The 18,345-nt window shown below is 40.5% G+C and overlaps 1 protein-coding gene across 4 annotated transcripts in view; it reads right to left on the bottom strand.

Moving 5' to 3' along the window:
- PHACTR2 (phosphatase and actin regulator 2) overlaps positions 1–18,345 on the bottom strand; it is a 253,020-nt gene that overhangs the window by 47,421 nt on the left and 187,254 nt on the right. For all 4 annotated transcript variants that reach the window (XR_003793690.1, XM_029223676.1, XM_029223674.1 and 1 more), the window contains exons 3-4: positions 5,679–5,759; positions 769–927 (exon numbers count right to left, since the gene is read on the bottom strand). Coding sequence is in view for 3 of the 4 variants with exons in the window: in XM_029223676.1 (XP_029079509.1) it covers positions 769–927; positions 5,679–5,759 (240 nt within the window). In the remaining variant the exon portion in view is untranslated. The remainder of the gene's footprint in view (positions 1–768; positions 928–5,678; positions 5,760–18,345) is intronic.

Below are 18,345 nucleotides of genomic sequence, written 5' to 3'. Positions count from 1 at the left end.
GCCATCTTGTTATGCTATTCCTCCAAGCTGAGCTGCTATAATTTGAAAGTAACCAGCAGAGAAAGATGTTCAGACTCCTGGCTTTTTTTTTTTAAAGATACTGAGGGGCTTCCCTGGTGGTGCAGTGGTTAAGAATCCACCTGCCAATGCAGGGGACACGGGTTCGAGCCCTGGTCCAGGAAGATCCCACATGCCACAGAGCAACTAAGCCCGTGTGCCACAACTATTGAGCCTGCGCTCTAGAGCCCGCGAGCCACAACTACTGAGCCTGTGTGCCATAACTACTGAAGCCCGCGCGCCTAGAGCCCAAGCTCCGCAACAAGAGAAGCCACTGCAGTGAGAAGTCCACGCGCCACAACCAAGAGTAGCCCCTGCTCGCTGCAACTAGAGAAAGCCCGCATGCAGCAACAAAGACCCAATGCAGCCAAAAATAAATAAATTAAATAAATAAATTAAAAAAAAAAAGATACTGAGAAAAAGCTCCTGAGGAAAGGATAACATTCCCAGACATCTCCAATGATAGAAGAGGCCACCCCTTCCGATTCTTACTATTAATTAGCCCCCTTTAATAAAACATTAAATGATGTGCTTATAAAATGGATGTAGCTACCTGAGGAAACCATCCAATTTCTCTTTGCTAGTTATCGTTTCTCTCCTCTTTGTATTTGCAGAACTCCTCTCTACTGGTCTTAGGGTCACTATTTGAAGCCTAAGACCTGCTTCTCAACTTTGAGCTGTAAAAGAATATGGGGTTTCTCTTGATTTTACCTTTCTTATCTTCTGCCTTTTCCTCCAGAGGTGGTGCTTTTTCAGCTACAGAGCCATTACCTTCTTCAGATTTTACTACATTTTCCTCTCGGGTAGATTCCTCTCCGATGGGTATCATGTGCCCGTTTGAATTTTCAAAGTTAACTGTTACATCTCCATCTAAAAATGGGGAGAGAAACACCTCGATGTCTAACTTGATGGCTTTCTTAAAACCAAAATTTCCAGTTACTAGGACTGTAGGGTTCAGGTTTATGTTTCAGACCTGGGAACCAAATACATCCTGGACTATTTTCACCATGTTTTACTGAATAATTCATTCAAATGAAAGAGCTAGAAAATTCTTAGTCTTGGAGGAAAGAAGCTATGGAGGGAGTATCCAGGAGGCATCTCAAGACAGTTAGGAACGATTAACCTAATTATAAAATATCCCTAGGCAGGAGAGTCCCTCTCTTCTTGGGCTTAGTTTTGGTTGAAGTCAATACTTAGGAGTCTCTTTGTCATTCAGAAACTGACCTGTGAAAAAAGGAATCTGAAAAATGGAATAAACATTTTTAACAAGCACCAAAAACACAAGGTGAATGCAAATACACAAATAACATGAAATGCAACTACACATACAAACGATTAGTGGGAGAATATGAACATTTCCAAGCACCACTGTCTCCAGAATATTACATCCATGACATGTTAACTTTACACAGTAATATAACTGCTACTCTATTCAGGGAAAGATGGCAGTAAGGCTAACTGTATTTTCATTTTCCTATTTATGGAAATATTAAAATGTACTCAGGGAATTGTCATATATAGCTGACCAGTAAGTCTTTAAGTTGGGCTAATAATAATTTGAAAACATTAGGAAAAAAATGTAAATAAAGCAATTACAGGGGAATTTAAAAAAATCACAACTGAAATTAAAATTTATGTTATCTAAATCACAAATAAGTAATTTTAACACCCCTGAATGTTTATAAATTCCTAAGAGTTTCTAAAGTGAGAGAGATTTTGCCGAAACTCTTAATTCAGTGATGCTTGAAAATTTAACCGTAGTTCGTATCAGGAAAATTTTAACAAGCTGTGCTACCACTGTAAAAGTGAAATTAATGATTGGAAGTTTTTACTTAGCAAACTTGAAGAAATGCATGATTAGAGCTGATTTTATGCAATTTTTGATTAATCTTATTTTGGCAGTCATTCTAAAACAGAGACCATCTCCCAAGTTTTCATTAAATGATTGAATTGCTTTGGCTTAACAATAAAATCCATTGGCCTTATTGACAAAAACAAGCATGGCATTTTAATAAGTAAAATACATGTCACAGAATTATGTCATACTTAAAATGAACAACTGTTCCTTATTCACGTAACTTCCAAGTACCTATAACCCGATTCCTGTATAAAACTAAAATAGACAACAATTGAAGGCAATGCCATTGCAAGTAGATCTCAACTATTTCAATAAAATTAAGATAATGATTTTTAAAAGACTATACAACAAACCAACAAGAAAACAAAAGATTCTTAGTTCTTATTACTGGATTCCAAGAAATTTGCTAGTAAAAAAAAGAGGGAGGGGAGACACAATATAATATCCAGGTACTGGATTAAGAAAAACAAAAAATAATATAAGAACAGAAAATTCCAGACAAAATAGAAAACCACTTCTTTATATAAAAATCCTCAATTTTTAGGTAACCCAAATATAAATTTACCTTTGTTTTCTATGATTTTAGTTGGTAATGAAAACATGTTGAAATCATGTTAATGACAATTTAATTGTTTTAACCATTATTACATTAAAAATTCTTTAGTAGACTAAATAACTAATTTTTAAAATGCAGAACAGAAAAACCTAGAGAGAAAATTAAATAATTGTGGGCACAAGAAGAAATTGGATTATCACAAGATAGAAAGAAATAATCAACAATGTAGAAAGATACTTACTCTGAGATATAAAGCCAAAGTATAGGAAATAATAGAAAAAGGAGTCATGTTTGTAATAAATATGGAATTCAAGAATAAAACAGAGGAGAACTGAAGTTATTATTAATTAATTGGTGTGTGTATTGAAAAGGTTTTCTAGTTTTGTGTATTATTTTATCAATAGAATTAAAATAAGTCAAGTCCTTGATATAGTTTATGTATGTAAGTAAAATACAAGCTCAGCAAAGGAAGGCAAGACAAGATGCTGAGCCAGGCTGCAGGTTACAGTAAGATGTGCCCACTCCAAGTCTTACAGGAGCATTTGTATGCAAAGGAAGGAGAAAACTCAGACAAGAGTCGTAAGCTTAAAGTAAACCAAGAGATAAAACACACAGAAATAAGTGGTTAAATAAGAAGCATGAGAGTATTTGAGGGATTTCCCTCTTTCTGGTAAACTGGTACATTGGGGATACAGTTAACAGAGGAACAGAGACAAGAAGAAAATCATGTAAGAACAGAAGTTGAGTGACTCATTAGAAGGTAAAAGAGGACACCATGGGAGAAAAAGAAAGGAGGCTGTTATGCAGGCAAAAGCATCTACATGCCTTCATGTTAAAGCTAGGGAAAAGATGGAAGGTAAGAACCAGAAGATGTGACTAAACCTGGAGCAGACCATGGACTTCTCAGGAGAGAAGGCCAATCACTGAATTTTTAGATTGAAGCTAGATCTTGGCATAAAAAAGGTCATCTAAAAGGAATAATAATAGCTGGGAGTGAAGGTATGGGGTGGAATGGGATGAGGTCAAATCCAGGGTAGCTGGCAGGATTTTAAAAGTCTATTTGGCTCACTGAATAAAGGGCATGATTGACAAGCACTGTCAAGAGCTACGACGAGGTCAAGAACATGAAGGCAAAGAATGAACCTTCACTGGCAGAAGAGACGAGGTTTTCACCAAGCACAGCAGCTTCCAGTCTCTGGCTAGAGCTGAAAACAGACCGAAATTCTCAAGATAATTGTTTTTGGAAAAATGACAGAAAACTATTTTCCCCAGCCCTTGGCTGAAAGTGGGGAAGGGCTCTATTTACAATAAGCCTCACTGGGAACTTCTAAGTATTTGGTAATTTCTGTAGTTCTATATAGGGACCATGCAAAAAGTAGAAAGTAAGATTCAGTAATTGATGACTTCCCAAACATTAAACCTACTACACTATGTTTATGTTAAAGACTGTTTTGTTATTTTATGTTTTAAAACTTTTCACGTTCGGTCTGCAAACATTAAATAAAAAAATCCAATAGAGTCAGATTTCTGGAAAGTAAGTATATGAAATTGTAATCCATCTTGCAAATAGTTTAACAGATTAGGCAAAATAAAACCAAGCAATATTAAGCATTTCTTTCAGCTGACCACTGCCACTTGTCTTTAGAAAAAGTAAACACTTTTCTAGCTATAATTTTTAATTGGGTAAAAAAAGAGGCCTTTAGTCTCTAACTTTAATACTCATTAACAGTTTCGATCAGAAATGTTTCCTTTCTTCGAAAAGGTTTCCAAATAAAGGACACCAAAACAGTGCACTGGCCCACGCTATAAAGGTGATGGCCCAGCATTGAGCTTTCAGTGGACATGTAATTTCTCTGCCGTCTCCAGGGAGATTAGGGAGGAAGCAAACTTTGATACCAGTAGCAAGCCCACCTTCAAGTACAAAAAATGTTAAGGATGTACATTTTTTATTTCTAAAAGTCCCAGGAAGGAAATGACTAGCTTCAAGGTAATAGAAAACTAGGGACTACTTTAAGTTCCTTCATAAAATGGAGTGAGAAAAGTACAATAAATAAAATACCTAAAATTTTGAGGGCTCAAGAAAAATGTCAGTATTCACTCCAGACGTCCCTACTTTCTCTGCAGGAGTACAATAGTAAAGCATCTCCTAGCTCCTTCTAGAATATTCAGATGCTGGGAAAAGCGTGGCATTTGGACTTACAAATAGTGAATGCCTAAAGAGGTTAAGCTCTTAGCAAGGAATATATATCAGGAAATGAGAAGAACTATTATTTCAATTCCAAATCAACAGCATTTTATTTGTGCCTATAAAAGCACAATAATAATATTTTACCCCCGTAAATGTTTAGAGGGGTGGGGTGAGGAAAGGCATGAGGTAAGTCAGCAATGTTGCAACAAAAATTTCCTTTAGTTTTATAGTAGTGGGAGCAATGAAAATCATTCAGTACTATTTATTTGGAGAAATAACCATCTTGGTATTTCTTTTGAGGGTCTATCTCAGTTTCTATCTAATCCTTGTCTTTTTGAGAAAGATTCCCCCCTGGGAGGATAGAGGAAAAAAGGGAAGAAGATTAGAGGTTGGGGGAAAAACACTTGGAAATAATAATTGTTAGTGATATGGTGAGACAGAGCTAGATCCAAAGAAATGAAAAGAGAACAATGCTGGGAAAATTACTTGAGAGAACACATAAAGCAGATTAATTTAATTTGCCCATTAATCCTTATTGACCGTACATTTGAGTGTATTACAGAGTATAAAGGACGAGAGGTCTGTTTACCATCTCTTTTCTCACTCTTCTCTTTTACTGGTAGACTTAAGAAACCAAAAGGCATGAGCCAAGCTAAAACTTTGCATTTACTTAAACAATTGAGTTTACTTGTATAGACAGATTGAAGCTCAAGAATAGAGAATGAATCATGTAAGCATTTGTATCTTATCTGTATCTCCTGCCACAGAGTAGCTTTGTAAAGCTTTAGGTTTAGGGTGACATATGGTGAAGGACTCACCAAAAAGGTCATTGAATTCTTTCTCTAGAAAACCTTAGATTCTCTGCAGCCCACAAAGGCATTCTGAATTAAAGCAAGATTCTCAGAGTGTGGTACTTTATTTCCCAAAGACCATGATCATCTTAAATTTCAAAAGAAAATGAAAGAAAGACCAAAGAAGGAAGGATCAAATTATTTTAAATGTATGATTAATTTCCTCACCTTGATCAGGCAATTCCTTAAGAACTCCCCTTCTTATCAGCTCCTCTCTACTTTGTCTTGTAGAAATCTTCCTTTCTAATACTTTTAAAAAAATAAGCACAAGTAAGAATCAAGTCATTGCTTAAAATAATTATGAAAAACATTTCAAGTAGAATTGAGCATATTCATTCTGTTGACTTGAGGCTCAAACCCCAGTTTTTCTGGTTGCCTAGCAAACCACGTGATTGGAATCAACATAATTAGGACAGGGCAAATAACCCTAGCCCAAGACCTGAAGCTCAGCCACTGAGCCTCGTCTTCCAAATAACGGAATGTGGCCAAGAATCCAGACACATTATCCTGTATCAACTATGGAGCACCAAGGCTACTTCTCACTTGGAAATACTCCTTTCTTTAGTAATGATGCATTCTAAAACACAGGCATCTATGAATGATGAATGTGCAATGTATGAATGCGCTTACATGGAAAATAAAATTTCAGTAGACACTCAGGTAACTCATCTGAACCCCAGACAGAAGGGACTACTTTTCTAGTGTTTTCTTTCTCACATCATCTATTACAAAAGTCCAACATTTCTGTAATTCTTTTCCCTGCCATACTCACAAGTTCTAGAGTGTTCTGGTGTATCCCCTGACAAATCCCAAGTCTTGGGAGGATGGAGTTAATTCATGTTTTCATAGTATGTAAAGGAATGGGAATCTCAACACTGGCTCTTTCTTCTTCTGGAAGAAATTAAATTCCTGGTACAACTTCAGAGTTTAGGAGTTTAGGAACTCAGGGTGGGACTTCAGTAGTATTCACCTTATATGCCTATAATATTAGTTCCTAAACCCTACATGTCTATATGACCACTAGTTCCATTCGCCCCTTTCGTCATACCATCTTCTAATCCTTTGAGCCAACATTCCTCAAAGTGCGTTCTGCCAAACTCTATTCCCTCTGGATGTCCTGTTCAAGAGAGCACCTTGACACCTAAAACACCTAAAACAGGGCCACAGAAGGGATCTACCTAGGGCTCTTTGGGGAAAAGGAAAGGTACGTTGCTGGAGAGTGGGTATGCACAGTGGGACTAGATTCTGACCCCCCCTAAAATTCCTACCCCTGGCTTCATAATTTGCAAATCCTAAAGTCACCCCGGACAACATAATTTCAAGACCTAAATGAAACCCCATTGCCCCAAGCCACACCCTCACACACACTGAGAACGTGTTTTTTGGGGGGTGCTCCAGGTGGCCTGATGCTAGGACACTGGGTGGGGGAGGGAGGGACGTGCCTTGGACCAGCAGCTTTGTATTAAGCGATGACATGAGCCCCAGAATAGCAACACTTAGTCTCTTAAAGAAATTGGATTTTTTCCCCCTTTCTGATAACTAGGAATTATGTGTCTTGGTTGCCAGAAAAGTCAGAGAAAAGCTTGATATTTACCATAGATTTCATATAATTCATGGATGAAATCTGCTTCCTCCTTCTAAGCAAGTGACCTGACTTCATTTATATTTTATGTATAGCATATGTGTACTTTTTGTTCTAAGTTTTGTCCAACTTTTTTTTTTGGTCAGACTCAGAATGTAAACAAACAAGAAAATGAATAAATGAGTGAGTAAGTGAATGAAAGGTCAAAAGAATGATACTGAACATCTCATTGGTTCACTTGGAGACACACACAGAAACCCCACGCCCCTTTAGGTCACTCACCCAGCCCCACTCTCCACCACCCCTTGCAGAAGCAAGTGACAACAGCTCACTGAAATGCTGGCGATTTCAACAGACAAAGTTACCTGGGTATGGGGGGCCAGAAGGAGCTGTTCTTTTATGGGAGCTCTTTTATGTAAAAAGAGTACCGTTGCTTAAAGGCAGCTCCAACGTGTTCAGGTTTTGTCAAAGAGGAGAGAACCCCGGTCAGCACAGGAAGCCAAACAAGAGCACCCACAATGCCACTGGGGCACTGGGGAGATTGTGTGAGGGGTTCAGTAGGACCCTGACCACTGCAGTCTCACGAGATTGTAGGACCCATTCACACCTGACTGGGCCTCCAGCGGGAGCAGGCCTCTGAGACCTCTCACAGCGGGATCTCAGCCCCTACTCCTGGGGGTGGGCCCAGAGACCCCCAGCTGTGCTGCACTAAGCTTGAGGTTGCAGGCACCACTGGGCACAGGACGAGCCCACATCCTGGGAAACTGAAGGCACTGCCTATTCAGAACACAGTCATTGTGGCCATCTGCCCCTGGCTCTTAGGAAACAGAGCTTCTAATTGTTTGCTCCTCTGGTAAAGTGGCCCAAAACACAAAAGAGTTGTCAGAAGTCTTGGATGCTAGCTCCAGAACTTCCACGGCCAGTTGTGTGATGTTGGGAAGTCTTCAAGTTCCAAGGCCCCTGACCCATTATCTGTAAATCGAGGGATGAGATTCAATGGCCGCTAAAGGACAGGTGGTCCGGCTCAAATAGTGGGTGATCCTGGATCACTAATCAAGGCCATTCTGTTATCTCTGCTTTGGGCACCTTTTAAAAGGTTTCATATTTGAACTTAAAAAAAAAAAAAATCATCAGAGAGCCCGAAAATATCCCCTTGTTTCTGCCTTTCCGTTATGGATCCCAGAGGATGCTTTAGTTTAGTGTTAAGTTTTCTGTTGCTTTAATTCTAACTTAATCTCAGCTAAAAATCCCTCCTCTTTCTTCCATGTAAATACTGGAGCTAGACCTCGAATCAAACTCCACTGCTTTGTTCTTTTGCTCTACCTCCTATAAAGGGGCCCTGATAGGAAAATGCCTTTGGCTATTTGTTTGGTCTTTGGCTGAGGGCATTTTTAACACATAATGCAGATATCTGTGTCCTGGGCCAAGGAGAACAAACTACAGGCAACTAAGCACGGAAGGTATTTTGTCAAGGCACCAAGTTCCAACCACCGTACTCCCAGAACAAGTATCTCACTCTTCATCTTTTAAAATATGTGCCTCATGTTTACAGAGTGTCTGTGTGTTTGCAGAACACATTCACTGGACACTTTTTCATGGGCTCAGAAGTGTCTTGCATTGGAATGAATCCGCGAGGTCATTCTAGTCCAACATACCACACAAAGCAGGAGTCCTTTCAGGAACATTCCTAAGATGTGCTCACCTGCCTGAAGACATTCGGAGGCAGGAGGGTCCCTTTGTGGCAGAGCCCCCTCCAGTTCTCCATTGCCCTCACTTTTAGGAAGGAATACCTCACCAGGAGCCAAAATCACACTCCCTCCCTGTAACTTCGGCCCATTAGTCAAGCCCACGCTCCCCACAGCTCTAGACTTGAGCCAGTCGTCTGTGAGTGGAAAACAGCAAGAGTGACTCTGGGTCCACTGAGAGCAAAGTGGGTCATGGAAACCTCCTAGAATCTGATCCCAAGTATCCACCAGCTGCCCTTGGACTCTGAAGCTCACACTCATCTACTCAACAACAGCAGTAATGCTGGGGGGGGGGGCGCGCGGCTGCTCAACAACAGCAGTAATGCTGGGGGCGGGGCGCGGCTGCTCAACAACAGCAGTAATGCTGGGGTGGGTGGCGGGGTGGGCCTCACTCACAGCTGTAGCATACCCAGAATCCTGCCGGGGAAGAGACTTAGCAGGACACAGATCACTGAATGTAATAGTTGGGCTTCTCCATGAAAAGTATTGTTGCCAGTTGAGTAAATGCCTCATGGTTACTCAGTTTTATCCTAATTGAAAAAGCATGTGTGATTTTTACCGCAAGGCCAAGCAAAACCATTTCTTTTTTTTTATATAGTTGATTTACATTATTGTATTAGTTTCAAGTGTACAACATAGTGATTCAATATTTTTATGGATTATACTCCATTTAAAGCTATTACAAAATCGGCTATATTTCCCTGTGCTGTACAATATATTCTTATTGCTTATTTCTTTTATGTGTAGTAGTTTCTATCTCAATCCTCTACTCCTATCTTGCCCCTCCTCCCTTCCCTCTCCCCACTGGTAACCACTAGTTTGTTCTCTGTTTCTGTGATCTGTTTCTGTGTTGTTGTATTCATTCGTTTTATTTTTTAGATTCCACATATAAGTGATAACATACAGTATTTGTCTTTCTCTGTCTGACTTATTTCACTAAGTATAATAACCTCTAGGTCCATTGACATTCCTGCAAATGGCAGTGTTTCATTCTTTTTATGGCTGAGTAATATTCCGTTGTAAATATGTACCACATCTTCTTTATCCATTCATCTGCTGATGGACACTTAGGTTCATTCCATATCTTAGCTATTGTAAGTAATGCTACTATGAACATTGGGGTGCATGTATCTTTTCGAATTAGTGTTTTCGTTTTCTTTGGATATATTCCCAGGAGTGGAATTGCTGATTATACGGTAGTTCTATTTTTAGTTTTTTGAGGAATCTCCCTACTCTTTTTCACAGTGGCTGCACCAATTTACATTCCCACCAAGAGTGGAAGAGGGTTCCCTTTTCTCTACACCCTTGCCAGTATTTCTTTGTGCAGAACCATGATTTCTGTTTTACTCCCCACTTTGGGTGAATTAAAGTTCTGACAGTTCAATCCTGATTACAACAGTTCATGTTCTCTCCAAGTGAAGGAAGCACTGTGTCCCATTTTCCCGACTTCATACCTATACTCTGGTTTTTCAAGTATTTGAAAAGGACCACTCTTCCAAAACTTCCAATGGCTGTCCATCTCACACTGAATAACATCTCAGCTCCTTGGCATGGTCCCTAAGATGCCCCACCCCCTACTCCAGGATGGCCCTCCCCCAACCTGATCCGCTCCTAACCACTCCCTCCTGGCTCTCTCTGCTCCAGCCCCTCCAGCCCCTGCTGCTTCTCACCTGAGGCAAACTCCTGCCTGGTGGCCTCTGGCCTTACTGGGATGCGATTTTTCAGACCCCCACATGGCTCATTCCATCACTTCCTGCTCACCCCCTCACTTCCTTCAAGTCTTTGCTCAAAGGTCACCTTATTAGATGTCCCTTCCCTGTATACCTGTTGGAGAATAGCTTGCTCCTTTTCCGATCTTTATCCTTCTTCTTAACCTGCAAACTGTGTCCTGACCTCCGACATGGGACCTACTAACTTTGTGTAAGTGTAGTCTCCATGAGAACCAAAACTCTGTTTCATTGACTGCTGTATCCCCAGCAGTGCTTTCTTTGCAGGTTGTTGGCACTCAGAAAAAAAAAAAAAAAGTGTATTTGTTGAAAACAATGGATTAAAAGAAATAGGCTAAACAAAAGAAAATAGGCTAACAATGGTCTTATTTTCTGCCCCTTCCCCACCTCCAGGGTAGGAGAGAGCAAGCAAGACCCGTGGCAAAACTGTAAGAACAAGAGTCTTCAGTCTTTTTCCCCCTTGACTGCTTGGCTGGACCAGCCCAAGGGAAAATCCTCAGCTCTCTGTCCTATGGCTCATCTGAAAAAGTCCCTGTATGCTCTGAAGAAGGGAGGTCACAGTGTGCAGAGGACAGACACCAGCCAACTAGCGGGGCGTAGCACACGATTGGACTCAACATAAATTATAAGTGATTTATGACGTCCTTCTGGGCACGGAGCCTGCATTCAGGAGAGGAGGCTGGGGCATATGCCGCCAGCTCCTTTCTGTGGATGCATGGCCAAGATTTTATATTACTCTGGAAGTATCTGTGAGAGTAAATCTTGCAGTCCACAAGCCACTTGTGTTTTCTTTTGGCAGGGAAAGAGAGTCCTAATTCTCAATTCTAACACCGTTTAATGTCGGAACAAAATAGAAGAGCAAACAGGAGACCATTAAATAAGCGGACCATGTTATCTTCTTGGTTCTGAGTCCTGAATGGCCTTACTGTGAAACAGAGACAGAAACAGAGACCTGCTTGTCTTGCGTGGAAAGTGTTCTATAAGAGCCTGGCTTTGCTTTACCTCTCCCTCAGTAGTCATTACAGAAAACAGAATGTCAAGAAATGGTCTCCTTTTTAAAAGACCCTTCACTAGGGCTTACCTAAATCATTTAAAGAACTACAATCACCAAAATGCCACCCAACAGGACATTTGCAAAAACCTTCCAAAACATCTCAAGAATGTAAGGCAGAGAAATAAAGCCAAAGTCTCCATCTCAAAACACTCAGGGGTCTGGCCCTTTTCTTGTTTATCCACGCCACTCCCCCTACTCACAAATCCTACAGACTCCTGAACAAGTCCAACTCCTCACAGCAGCAGCCAACCTTTACAACTGGTCCCAAAGAACCATTCTTCCCCTCACTTCTTTTTTCACCTCACTTTTGCAAAAGCCCAATGTTAAAGTCAACCTTTACTTCTTGCCATTTCCTAAACACTTCCTGCACTTCCTCTGCTACATTCCTTTGTTTCTTGCTGCTAGAATCAAGCTGTTTCCCTCTCCCTCTACAGTGAAATCCTGCTAGAATTTTAAGTCCTCTTCAAACAGCGCCCCCTGCATGGCGATCTCACTATTCAGGCTGGTAGAATCCATAATAACTCTCTATGCTCCTAAAGCACTTTTTCTTTTTTTTTTTTTAACTGAAGTATAGTTGATTTACAATGTTGTGTTAGTTTTGGGTATACAGCAAAGTGATTCAGACATATATATTCTTTTCCAGATTCTTTTCCATTATAGGTTATTACAAAATATTGAATACTGTTCCCTGTGCTATACAGTAAGTCTTGTTGTTTATCTATTTTATATATAGTAGTGTACATCTGTTAATCCCCTAATTTGTCTCCCCCCCCTTCCCCTACGGTAACCATGTTTATTTTCTAACTAGAGCACTTTTATTTTTAAATTTTATTTGTTTGTTTATTTGGCTGCGCCAAATGTTTGTTGTGGCACACAGGATCTTCACTGTGGTGTGTGGGATCTTTAGTTGCAGCATGTGGGATCATTCAGTTGCAGCACGTGAACTCTTAGTTGCGGCAAGTGGGATCTAGCTCCCTGATCAGGGATTGAACCTGGGCCCCCTGCATTGGGAGTGCAGAGTCTTAGCCACTGGACCACCAGGGAAGTCCCTAGAGCACTTTTTTGGAAATTATTTATTTATTTTTGGCTGCACTGGGTTTTCACTGCTATGCGTGGGCTTTCTCTGGTTGCGGCGAGCAGGGGCTACTCTCTGTTGCGGTGCACAGTCTTCTCATTGTGGTGGTTTCTCTTGTTGCAAAGCACGGGCTCTAGGTGCATGGGCTTCAGTAGTTGTGGCACGCAGGCTCAGTAGTTGTGGCTCACAGGCTCTAGAGCACAGGCTCAGTAGTTGTGGCGCACGGGCTTAGTTGCTCCACACCATGTGGGATCTTCCTGGACCAGGGCTTGAACCCGTGTCCCCTGCATTGGCAGGCACATTCCTAACCACTGCGCCACCAGGGAAGTCCCTAGAGCACTTTTAAATAACCTCTCTGTGCCTCTACTTTCTCATTTACAAAATGAAATAACAGCTGCTACTTTCTGGTTCTTCTGGAGATTAAATGAGTTAAAACAAATAAATGTTAGACTAGCCTAGAATCTAGAAAGCACTGAATAAATGTTAGCTATTACTATTATTGCTGTTATAGCACTTACTATTTTTTTATTGCTACATGTGTACATAGTTGCACGTTCACATGACTCTAGTCTAAGCTCTATGAGGTATGTCTTGTGTATCATTTCATCTCCATGATGCTAGAAATGATACATTGCAGAGTAGATACTGTGCACTTCAGTTTTGTTTCGTTTTTGCAGGGAGGTAGGGGAGGCACGTCTAGTACCCTTTTCTACCTTTTCTATTTATCTTAGAAACAGCCCTCATGATATTTAGCCTTTGAGGAACCATCTTCCGCCTCTCTGAGTCCATGTTACCTGTGTGAGGCTAACCCCAACCCTGGGCTCCAGGGCTCCCAGGCTTATCCAGTCAAAGCCCAGTACCTTCCTGGCGTTGGTGACTGGATCGGAGAGGGGCTGTGTCTGAGTTGTACCAATGAGACCCCGGCCCAAGAATTTTGGTAACAGCAGGAAAAGAAGGCGTTTTCTTTCTTCTGGATCTGTAAAACTAGCTGAAGAGGAGCCTAGGGCTGCTAGTAATCAGTCACTTTGCCTCCATAAAAGGAGAGCCTAAATTAAAAAAAAAAAAAAAAAAAAAAGCCAGTACAGAGGAATACAGACTCAAAAAGGAGGCAGATTTCTAATCTTAGCTTCTAAGGACCTGGATCAAACCATGCCTGAAGGTTGTCTGCCCCTGGGCTTCTCAGTTATGTGAACCAATAAATTCCCTGTTGCATCAGCAGTGAAAAGCTCTGACTCATCAAAAAAGGTGTTAAGTAGATGCTTTTTAACACTAAATTTTCTTCCAGCAGAGCCCAAAGAGTCTCTAGGTTTTCAAGGCAGAAATATGAAAGAAGAACTACACAGACCCTCTTTTTACCCGTCATAGCCTTACAAAAGAGGAAGATGTCTACAATCCCTTCCTCCTCTTGGGAAATCAGTGACACAACTTCCTCCAAAAACCTGACAGTACTCATCTGTTTATCTGGTGCTTAGATAGCTTTTTTTTTTTTTTTTTTTTTGTGGTACGCGGGCCTCTCCCGTTGCGAAGCACAGTCTCCGGACGCGCAGGCTCAGCGGCCATGGCTCACGGGCCCAGCCGCTCCGCTCTGCGGCATGTGGGATCTTCCCGGACTGGGGCACGAACCCGTGTCCCCTGCATCGGCGGGCGGACTCTCAACCACTGCGCCACCAGGGAAGCCCAGAAAACCTTTTTAAAGTTAATTTTTGTTGGGCAATTTTTAGATGGTAGTACATTCTCATAGTTCAAATTACAAAAGAATACAGTAGAAAATCTCACTTTCTCTCTGTCCCCCACTGGCTCTTACCCTGTACCCCACCTATTCAAATTGAAACTCACCCTTACTCCACAAGCAAATAACCATTTTTATTAGTGTCTTGTGTATCCTCCCAGACTTCCTTAGGCATATTCAAATGCTCATTTTAATTTTTCCCTTTTTTACATAAAAGGTAGGATGTTTTAAAACTGTTCAGGGGCTTCCCTGGTGGCACAGTGGTTAAGAATCCACCTGCCGGGCTTCCCTGGTGACGCAGTGGTTGCGAGTACGCCTGCCGATGCAGGGGACACGGGTTCGTGCCCCGGTCCGGGAAGATCCCACATGCCGCGGAGCGGCTGGGCCCGTGAGCCATGGCCGCTGAGCCTGCGTGCCCGGAGCCTGTGCTCCGCAACGGGAGAGGCCACAACAGTGAGAGGCCCGCGTACGGCAAAAAAAAAAAAAAAAAGAAATCGATTAAAAAAACTGTTCAGCATCATACTTTTTCATTGAACAGTGTATGTAATACTTCTAAAATTTCAGGTGACAGAAAAAGTTGAGATGGGAGGAGAGAAGAGGTGATCGCCTTTGCCTTGTGCAAACAGCAGAGCAGCAGCTGAAGTCACTTCTGTTCCCAGAGAGGACAAGCTGGGAACAGCCATGGCAAATCCATCCAAAGGGACTCGTGGGTTTTATTGCCAAGGGATAAAGGTTCAGGATTAGAACAATGAAGTCCCCGATCCCAGATGGGCCAGGAAGTACAAGTGATCTCAGGAGAGTAATTAGAGGCCAGGAATTGTGAGCTACGTGAAACACCGCTTGTCCTTCCTCCTTCCAGGCTGACTCTCCTAAGCTCATGAGAGGCACAAAGGCACTAGACAGGTGCCCTGGGGGTTCATCCTGTTTGATGGAAAGTCTGTGTGCTTCCATTGCTTGTCTCTTCACATTCAAAGACAGTAAACCCAAAACAGGGTGAAGACCACAAAAGGCACAGATGTTTGAAATAAAGACAGTGATAATCATCCTTCGAGAAATTAGCTTCTAACTTCCCACTGATAGGCAAGAGAAGTGAATCTCAGCTCTGAATGGTAAAGAGGTTTTTTTTTTAAGCTAGAAGATCATAAACAATACCCATTAGAGAAGAGGCTTCTAGAGAGCCTGAACTTCTTTGATACCCTTCCCCATCTACTCTAGGACAATCTTACCCATTTCAGGGACTCTGCCATGTTGATTGAAATGGGATAATATCTCGTCTTAACACTCATCAGGCAGCCAACTGACAAGCCAAGAGTGGATATGAAAGAGACCTTAGTAATACTAAACTATCTGAAATTAAGATATTCCCCTTCATTTAAATATTAAATTCTATTGTCCAGGATTACAGGCATGTGAAATTTAGGTCAATTTTTTAAAGGGGGTTACTATAATCTTTAACAGCCTGCTTTCTTTTTAAATTAAAGTGTAATTGATGTACAACATTATATTAATTTCAGGTGTTTAGCACCTATTTTATTTCGTTAGCCTATGAACAATACGTATTAAAATATTACCAACTCAAACTGATAGGTGTGAGTCACCAGTCTAAGTAAGAAGACCCAGTAGGCATCCCCCCAAGTCCATGTTCACTACTTTCATATACGTATCTAATCAGACCAGGTTTCTCCAGATGATTAAATAGTTTGTGCTCTCGAGCATTTTAAATGTTCCCCTCTTCTACCTACCATCTTGCCTACACAACAGAATGTACAGTATTTATAAAGAACATTATTTCTCCGGCAACACTTGTCCATGCCTAGACTAAACCTAGCTTCCTGCCTGAGCCTGCAGTGAGAGGACCAAGAGTAACTTCACTAAAACTTTTATTTTCCAAGGCAAAATACCAAAAAATGTTTGGTGTTTAGGAAGCAGTTCCTTTTCATTGTAACTGGAACTATAAGGTTCAAAGTTTGATAGCAGTGCTAACTTTACACTTTGATAAAACGCTTCCCTTCAGTACTTTCCCTTTCCATTCTGTTTCTAAATTTCTGATTATGAAGGTGATATCAGGTGATTTCAATTCTTCTTAAAGATGGAAAAAGCTAGAAAATAGAAGTATATATTCTAGCCCTTTAAAAAACACATCTTGAGTTCAAATCCAGAGCTTGCAACTTGCAGGTGATCACAGGCAAGCTCCTCAACTTCATGCCTTAGTTTCTGCATATGAAAACAGAGGTAGCAAAACATGACCTGGATGGACATTAGAACGATTAAAACGTCTTGTAAAGTGTTCGACACAAAGTAGGCACCCCATCAATATTCGGTATTCTTCTCCCCTACTTTCCATTTCTCCTTATACATATCTACATCCCTTTGACAATACTCTACTGAGATTTTTACCTGATATGCTTATTGATCTAGAAGGCAGCACAGGGGTTAAGGATGAAGACTCAAGCCAGGCTTCTGAGGTTCAAATACAGGCTATGCTACTCACAAGCCCTGGAGCCTAGGGCAAGTTTTATAACTTTTCTGTGCCTTAATTTATCCATTAGTGAAACGGGGATTATAATAGCAACCTACCCATAGAGTAACTGGGAAGACTTCAAACATTTAATATAGCATCTGGCACACAGTAAAAACTCAACAAGAGTTAGTTATCATTATTATTAATATCTATATATCTTGCTCCTATTTTAAGTTTAATCACAAAAAAAACTTCAAGTGAGAAACAGAAATAAAAATTAATTTACTTTTGTTTAAAAAATGCTTTTCATATGCTGCACATGTAGCAAATTATACAAATTATTCAAAGGGAACTTTTTTTTGTTGTTTTTTGCCACGCTATGCAGCTTGAGGGATCTTAGTTGCCTGACCAGGGATTGAACCCGTGTCCTCAGCAATGAAAGTGCAGAAATAACCACTTGACCGCCAGGGAATTTCCTAAGGGAACATTTTTCATACCTCATGGGGTAGTAACTAAATTTAACTCTTTAGCACTGAACTGAGAAACAACAAGCAAGGACTACATAATGCCAGCAACATGTTAACATCAGATTTAAATAGAAGATTTTTAGTTCATGTCGCTAAACATGAACATGATTCACTTAAGGTGTTTTTAAAAGACAAATTATAGGGGTTGAGGAGGAGAGGAAATGGGGAATTATTGTTTAATGGGTAGAGTTTAATTTTTGCAAGATGAAAAGTTCTGGAGATCTGTTGCACAACAATGTAAATATACTTGACGCTCCTGAACTGTACACTTAAAAATGGTTAAGGTGGTATATTTTATGTTATGTGTTTTCTACCACAATTTTAAAAATAAATTAAATTGTAAGATACTTTTGGACTACATTAAGGCTGACAGCCATATGTCTAAGATGAAGAACAGATCAGAAGGAATTTTCAAAGAATTTTAACTACATTGATGTATTATGTGTTCACTAACTGCTTTCCAGTATCCAATCTTCTCTCCACCCATGCTTTCTATTCTCTTGTATTTCTCACATAGTCTCTCATGCCGTATCTTATAATAGGTACTAAGTAAACACTTATACTTTCAAATAAAGAAAAATTTAAGAGTATCTGTTTCAAAACCAAAAGAGTCTAGATTTGGGAAAGCAGCTGAAGAAAACTCAGGACAAAAAAATGTTATAAACCTAGATGAGCTAACTCCTTTCACTTAACAAAAGAAATACGAATTAACCTATAAATTATATTCCAAGTGGGAAACGAATCAGGAAAATATATATGCCAAAAAACAGTCATTTTCCAGGACTTAGCCCTTAGTGATAAAGACCAGATTCATATCACAAGATGAAAAAAAACAAAACAAAACCACAAAGGGAAATAATATGAAAAGGAAATAAAATGATGGACTTTCCTGACATGAGTTCTCTGACCCAGGCCAGAAGGAGTTCTGTGGTACA

Source organism: Monodon monoceros, unplaced genomic scaffold, assembly GCF_005190385.1.
Source record: "Monodon monoceros isolate NGI ecotype Baffin Bay Population unplaced genomic scaffold, NGI_Narwhal_1 Super_Scaffold_15, whole genome shotgun sequence".
NCBI lineage: Eukaryota > Metazoa > Chordata > Mammalia > Artiodactyla > Monodontidae > Monodon > Monodon monoceros.
Note: the sequence above shows the minus strand (reverse complement) of the source record. Positions and strands in the feature narration are given on the sequence as shown.